Here is a 7,790-nt window from a genome sequence, read left to right as displayed (position 1 = left end):
TTCACTCAAAGGTTTAGCTATAAAGTGATCCAGTACTTAAATACAAATCCATCTGAAGTAGATTTGTATAACACCATGAGAAAAGCGTAACATAATCGAACACAAATAGTCAAATACCAAATGAGAAGAGTGAGCCAGCAATACGGGCAATTATTGGTAACAAAAGTAGCATGGAATAAAATATGAAAAGGTTATTTAAATGCATATAGATATGTGCATCAAGACAAGGTTCTGTCCATCAAAATTATCTTGACCAGAAAATAGCAACAATATTTCGCACAAATAATGGTCAAACGAAATGTGTATTAATAAGTATGAATGCATATGCTCATATGGCTCATTTACGGTAAGGATTTACAATGAAAATTCATGAACTAGCACAACTAGCAGCAAGGTGGAAGCGAAAGCTAGGCTTGTTGGGATTTAAATTCATTTTCTTGGAAATAAAAGAAAAAAGTTTGAAAATGTAGCAATTAAGTTTTTCCCAAAATATATTTTCTAGAACCAATTCCATAAAACCCTGAATGGTACAAACCTCTGCAGAAGCTTTAACTGAAGTATAATCACTTCAAGGTGTATTAAACCCACAAGCTAGACCTCACTCCTTCACATCTCTGCTATGGTGAATGAGGGTGCCGCCCTTACATTATTCTCATATCTTTCTCTTCCCCCTCATTGTTCTCTTCAAAGGCTCCTCTCAGAATTTTACACCAACAGATTACAGATAGCTATCAATACGCATTTTCATTACTAGTAAATTAAGTTATTAATGTACATACTTATTTTGCTTCTTTCAAAATCTTCACTTAAAATAGGTTTGTTTTTAATGATAACCACATACACTTGCCACAATAGAATAACAGATGAGTCCAATAGGCATAGATGTAACTTATGAGCATGCTAAAAATTCCCAATGCACACCATCATTACAACGCTCTAAGCAAAGGAACTATCACCATCAAATAAATGAAACCAGCTACAATGTATCGAAAAAACTCACCTTTTTGAAGCCCGCTATTAATTTAATAGAAACCCAGCCCTGGTCATCCATGTTTTGCCGCAAGTATGTATCCTTAATTAGATTTTCATTACTGCAATGAAGAAACAGGCAGTTAGCTTCTTGGGTGACCAAAAATAACTGTATATGGCTATTGAATTAACTAGTTTGATTAATGTAAACATGCAAGCGTAGGTTTACCTGAAATAATAATCTATTTGATTCACTATCCTAGCATGCAACTGATGGTCTTGGGGTTCTGGAGCAGGGAAAAACACCTGTGGCATTGGTGCAACAAATGGCACTCCTCTAAGTGACTCTGGAGGATGGGCTGGGAGTAAATAAACATGAGATGGCAATTCTGAAAGGAAAAAGAGACATCAGAGAAAACTTAGAATACCACCCTGCCTCAACCAAAGAGAAATAATAATGATTATAAGTACAGCATACCAGGGAACCCCATGGGGGTGCCAAAAGGCCGCACAGGAGGGGGAGTAATAAATGGTGCAGTATTAGGCGGTGGAGGTGGTGGTGGATGCCTCATTAACCTGGAAACAACTCTTGGCTGCATGTGGCCATCCCTACTATTAAAGTTTCGACCATTCCAATCTTGATTTCCATGGTCTTGATTGCGCCTTCCTCCATAATTCTGATGGTGAGAACCATCTCCTCGTGGATGTGGACCACCATTACGATTTCTGAATGAATTCCGAGGGTGTGGGTGATCATTACCACCACTATGAGGCTGTGACACAAATCCACCTCTCTGTATGTGGTCCCTAGAAGGGTTATTTGCAGGTGTTTCTGCTACAGGACCTTGAGGTTGAGGCTGCGTGAGGCCACCATTTGATGCTGAGTTATTACTATTTCGCTTCATCGACCTCTGGCGGGTAGGCATTGTATTGTTTGGAGTCGAATTTAAATTCGAGTTTGCATTGTTGCTGACTTGTTTCTGCACAGACGAAGACAATGCATTTCCACTCCCCTAAAATTTAGGCAAACAGCAAAACCATCAATATTAAGCAGCCTCAGAATCCAAAATTAAACAAACTTGCCTACGAAAATCTTAAATACTCCCTATATTCATACACAACATCCATTATCCAGCTTCCTCTTTTAATTCAAGTAAACCCTAAAGTTGGATTAAGAATTTAAGATATCTCTTGCTTACCAAGTAGATAGTAAAACAAATTGGAAAACTAATTTCGCTTTGATTCAGTAGAGTTAAAACAGTTAATTCCAGCTTTTTAACAGGGCTAATAAATAGTTAAAATGCTAATGGAATTGAAATTAATGAAGAAGGACTTAAACTTTTAGAAAACAAACCTGAGAAACAAGGACAGCAGGAGAAGATGATCCATCCGGTGAAGCTTTGGATGAGTCTGAAGAAGATTTGGAAGAAACCCTAGCGGACTCAGACAAAGCAGGCCACATGTGCGCCCCCATAACAGCCCCAAACTCGGCAGCCCCGTTAGAAGGCTTGTTCCAAGCCGGCCTCTTACCGGCATTGCCATTGGGACCAGAACCCCCATTCTCCACGCCTTCCTCTTCGACCGCAGCGTTAACAGGTAGCTCAATCACAGCCGCCGATGGTGACGACGAAGAAGAGGTCGAAGGCGACAAAGGTACACCCGCGATCGGCTCTGATTCTCCGCGGACGATTTGAGTCCAGGGCGAAGAAACCACCCTCGTAGCACGATGTGATTGGTTAGGGCTACTGGGAGAGTGATTAGCAGCTGTCACTGCAGCGGAGGTATTGAAATTAGCCGTATTAATATTTGCAGCCATATCAAACCCTAATCAAACAAAACTGGATTTTCCTTTCGCTTTTCCCCTTTCTTTCCCCTAAGTCGACAAGTTGATCGACGGCGAAAAAACTAAAAAAAAAAAAGAAAAATAGGAGAACAAAATTTTGATTAAAAATAAAATAAAATCGGGAAGAGAAAGAGAGTGAGAGTTACAAAATTCAAGGTTTCGAAAATGTAAAATTTGGGATTTTCCAAAAATAAAAAATTAGGGATTGTATGATCCGATCGGCGAAGAGAGACGAAGGTTAAAGAAGAAGAAGAGCGATGGAGGCTCTGTAACCTCTGCTTCTCTCTCTCTCTCTCTCTCTCTCACTCTTTCTCTCTCTTATTTTTCCCTTTTTTTTCATTTTTTATTTGTGTGCGTCTCTCTTAAATACTTCCTTCAGCTGCTTGCTTAAGTAAAAGTTCTTCTGGTTTCACGATTTTGCCCTCGTGCCAAGGGTTGTTTTGGTCAATTAACGTGCTCTTACCGCTGTTAAATCTGATTAGGGTTTTTCCACTTTACAGCATTGTTTCCTAGTTCGAGTCGCGGTAAAGATTCAGTTACCTACTAAAGGTCTTTTCAGGTTCCCATTGTTGTCAGTTTCGCGTGGCCAATATGTAACCATCCAATATAAAAATGCCACGTAAGCATATTTATGTTAATCCACAATCTTATTTCAAAAAAGCCTGTTTTGGTAAACACGCAGCATGAGGTGGGTATTTCTACTATTTCAAGTAATTTATGATCCAATTAGGCTTATTTTGTATGAAATTTTTTAGAATTTTTAGTTTTTTTTTTTGAAAAATATTTTATATATCCCATGAAATTGAAGAAGAGTTTGTGTGAGATTTTGATGACATGCCATACTTAATATGTATTCATTTGGAGCAATTTACATGAATATGTCAATAAATTGATGATCGATCGATCGAATTTTATGTATTTTCAAGTTAATTCAATTACTTTTTTATGAAAGTTTATTTTTCAGTTAATTCAGTTTTTTAAATTTTAAAAATTCGGTATTCAGTTAATTCGTTTTGCAAATTCTAAAAATGATCCGATTATGAAAATTTTGTATTTAATTAATTCAGTTTTCAACATTTTAAAAAACGAACAGATCAAATGTTTACTTTTAAAGAAAATCATTGGTGATACATTAGGTAAAATTTATATTTACATCCAAGTATTTTTGGATATAAAAAAAGGAAATTGAGGTATTTTCTCTTTTATGATTAAAAGAGACAATAATATGGAATTTTTAGTAATTTCTCTCTCTCTCTCTCTATATATATATATATATGTGTGTGTGTGTGTGTGGTAGATTTCCAGCAAGAGATTCAATAAAGGAAGGTTAAAATTCAAAATTATAAAAATAGAAAGTAATTAAAAAAAATCATGTGGATGTCTTGTTTACCTTCTTAGCTAAGTAGTGTTACCCAAAAAACTTCAAATTGGGATATCAGATAAGATGGAATCTACTTATGATGAAGATAAAGTGGAGAAAAATTTTCTAAATAAAAGATTGAATTAACATTTTGAAATCAATAAAATCTAAATATATTATTGCATTTTTATAATTTGTAAAAATAAGGCTAAATAAAATAAGAAAACACTCTCACTTCTTATAAAAAAGTAATAAAAAATTATTTTGAAAAATAAATAATGATAATACTAATTATATTAGACACTAAAAATTCTTTGGATATTTTATAAAGTATGATGTTTGTCAATTAAAACTCACTTTAAGGTGTTTATTTGTTTATTTATTTATTTATTTAAAAGGGGGAAAAAGCAAAGAAGGGATATTTTATGGGGTGGTTGTTGAATTAGCTTTCTTTTTTTTTTAATCAAGAAAATATAAAATTTTCCCCACTCTAATTCCAAAAGCGGTCAATTTTAGACTTGGGTGTGAACGTGATAAATGTAGAAGAAGAAGAACATCATTTGATGTGAGATTGCGAATTTTAATTTTAGATGGGGACAAAATGTAATAAAAAAAAGGTAAGGGTCAGAATTTTGGTTTTCTTTTCCTCGTCAGATTTTTCAGCAATAGAATTCTAAGTTTCTTCTGTTCTTAATATTTGGATGCAGTGCTACTATTTAATTATTTAAATTTTGAATGGTACGGCAACAAAAAAATTCACAAAAGGAAAAATTAGAGAATATGCAAGCTGATTTGCTTATTTAAGCAATTGCACCCTTGTTGTGCTTCCAAGGGCATCTTTAGCCCTCAGACCCTCACCTATATTTCTTTCTCATATAGAATCCAATTCCACTGCCATGCCTAAAGCAAAAGATGGACGAAAAAAAAAACCCCTTAAATAATAAAAAGTCTTGAATTATATTAATTTATATAATTAAATTAATATTATTTTATTATATTCAAAAAATTTCTTACTTTTTAATTTATATCTACATAAAACAGAAAATCAACAATTACGAAGTTTAACATCAATTGATATTTTCTGTTAATGTTATTGCCCATTAGTATTGGATCGGACAACTATTTTAATTTTCGTTAAAATTAAAATTTAATGAAAATAAATCAAAAAATAAAATTTTATTTAGGTATAATAAACAAGATAAAACCTTAGCTGCACCTCTATATTACCTTTTTTAAGGTGGGAGTGTCCTTTAGGAATTCTTGGTGGCTCGTTGAATACCAGACAAATTCTTTTTTTTTTTCTTTTTCTTTTTGTTAGTGGAAAAGAACAATGATTTTACTGCTTATGATTCTAATTCTCATATTTATTCTAAGTTTTTAGTTCAGTAATATTAAATGAATATGATAATAGCTATTTTTAAAATACTCTATTCTGAATTTTATTAAATTATAAAGCTACTTGAATTTTATTAATATTTAACTTCATTATTCTTGATACTGTAAACTTTTGAATTTCGTTTTCAATCAATTCTAGTAACAAGTGTCTTGAGAGAAGAAATCGAGGGGTGATGCTTTATTTTGTTTAGTTATTAATGGTCAGATAACAAAATCAAGGGGTAGCATCGGCTACCTTCACAGGATACTTATGGGCTCCGAAATGAGAAACCCAACCATATGATTGCTTTACAACTGGCCTGTGTAGGGTTGCTGGAAAGCCCAAGATTATGAGCTGTTCACTAAAATCACAGGCAAAGCTATCATACATTAAAGATTCGGTTGCTATGGTTTTAAAATATTAAAAAAATTAAATTAATAAATATTTTTATCAAATTTAATTAAAATAAATTAAATTGTAATAAAATATTTAAAATATCTGAATTTAATATATATATATATATATTAATTGATTTTTGGGTTAAATTTGAGATATTCCTTCCTATGTATTAGCCTCTGGGCCTTAAAATTCTTTAACATTAATTAAGAACAAGCCAATGGAAAGCTCAATGAATGAATTTTTTATTTTGTGGTTTAGCTGTTCTATTATTTTATTCCCCATACTTGGCAGAGGAGGCCCTCGTGGCATGGCAATGACGATGAACAGTAGCTTTCAAGGTTAAGGATTTGATGAATCCCAATCCAAAAATGAACTTGTTTTTCAGGGCTTGTTTTGGGTTGATTAGATAGCAAGTAAGCAGGCGTTTTGCCCATTCTCAACGAACCAAACTATGGGGGCATTAATTGTTCCGTCACATGGTCTTGCTGGCAAATGGATCCAATTCATTTCCCCTGGAAGATTATTCTAAAGCATATTTATTCTCAAAGGAAGTACCGCTGCCTAGCCATAATTGCAAACGCAAGCCAAGCAGGGCGACTGGGTTGGAACATTATAAGTAAGGTACTCTATCACGAGAGCTTGGGAAAAACATAGCATAGCATCCATGGAGAATAATAGAGATGGCCAAGTTCACCAGCTACATGGGAAGGATTACGTAGACCCGCCACCAGCTCGCTTGTTGGACATGGAAGAGATTAGGAGCTGGTCTTTTTACAGAGCTCTGCTTGCCGAGTTCGTTGCTACCCTTTTGTTTCTTTATATCTTAGTTGCCACTGTCATCGGTCACAACAAGCAAAAAGGTCCCTGTGATGGTGTTGGCCCTCTTGGTATTGCTTGGGCCGTCGGTGGCATGATCTTCGTTCTCGTCTACTGCACTGCCGGAATCTCTGGTAACCCCAAAAAACCCTTCTGCTTGGAACCTGACACTTGGTTTTGTCTTTTGCATTTATTTCCATATCCCGTACATGCTTTATCCGGAAGAATCATAAATGTGAACTCCTTGTTGAAACAGGTGGTCACATTAATCCGGCTGTTACGTTGGGGTTGTTCGTGGCCAGGAAGGTTTCGTTGGTTCGAGCGGTGGCTTACATGGTTGCGCAGTGCTTGGGAGCCATCTGTGGCGCCGCTATAGCCAAGTCCATCATGAGGCGCTACTACGACACTCTAGGGGGTGGTGCAAACGCAGTGGCCCCTGGGTACTCGAAGGGCACCGCTTTGGGAGCGGAGATCATTGGCACTTTCGTCCTTGTCTACACCGTTTTCTCTGCCACCGACCCCAAGAGAAACGCACGTGATTCCCACGTCCCCGTGAGTATATCAAGACAAGCTACCCTTACGTAGTTTCTAATGCTGGTTTTTCTGATGCTTTTTGCATAGATGAGTAGAAACTAAGCTTCTGCGGTGCGGTTGTGGTTCAGGTGTTGGCTCCCTTGCCAATTGGATTTGCTGTGTTTGTGGTGCACCTAGCCACCATTCCCATCACTGGCACTGGCATAAACCCGGCTAGGAGCCTAGGTGCTGCTGTGATCTACGACAATGAAAAGGCCTGGGATGAACAGGTATATATATTTCATTCCATTTTTCACCGTAAATTCGATCGAATACCAACTTTAATTTGAGATTTCTTTTTGTTTGAATGGTGATAAAAATCAGTGGATATTTTGGGTTGGTCCGTTCATCGGAGCGCTTGCCGCAGCAGCATATCATCAGTACATACTGAGAGCAACGGCCATCAAAGCTTTGAAATCTTTCCGCAGCAACCCCACAAATTAAAGGCTCTCGTC

At 36.0% G+C, this 7,790-nt stretch overlaps 2 protein-coding genes across 2 annotated transcripts; one reads left to right on the top strand and one right to left on the bottom strand.

The window, feature by feature from the left end:
• Positions 1-25: 25 nt before the first annotated feature.
• LARP1C (winged-helix DNA-binding transcription factor family protein) lies at positions 26-3,162 on the bottom strand. The gene is made up of 4 exons (XM_021445001.2): positions 2,324-3,162; positions 1,448-1,982; positions 1,199-1,358; positions 26-1,091 (listed from the first exon to the last, which is right to left on the bottom strand). The coding sequence occupies exons 1-4, from the start codon at positions 2,783-2,785 to the stop codon at positions 977-979; spliced, it is 1,272 nt and encodes a 423-aa protein (XP_021300676.1). The 5' UTR covers positions 2,786-3,162; the 3' UTR covers positions 26-976.
• A 3,313-nt stretch (positions 3,163-6,475) lies between these two features.
• LOC110429117 (aquaporin PIP2-7-like) lies at positions 6,476-7,790 on the top strand. Its single transcript, XM_021445010.2, has 4 exons — positions 6,476-6,896; positions 7,019-7,314; positions 7,425-7,565; positions 7,660-7,790. Exons 1-4 carry the CDS (start codon positions 6,611-6,613, stop codon positions 7,777-7,779), a joined length of 843 nt encoding a protein of 280 aa, XP_021300685.1. The 5' UTR covers positions 6,476-6,610; the 3' UTR covers positions 7,780-7,790.

This window comes from Theobroma umbraticum, unplaced genomic scaffold (assembly GCF_002168275.2).
Source record: "Theobroma umbraticum cultivar Fairchild unplaced genomic scaffold, ASM216827v3 scaffold_44.0, whole genome shotgun sequence".
Taxonomy (NCBI): Eukaryota; Viridiplantae; Streptophyta; class Magnoliopsida; order Malvales; family Malvaceae; genus Theobroma; species Theobroma umbraticum.
This window is presented reverse-complemented; position numbering and strand designations above follow the sequence as displayed.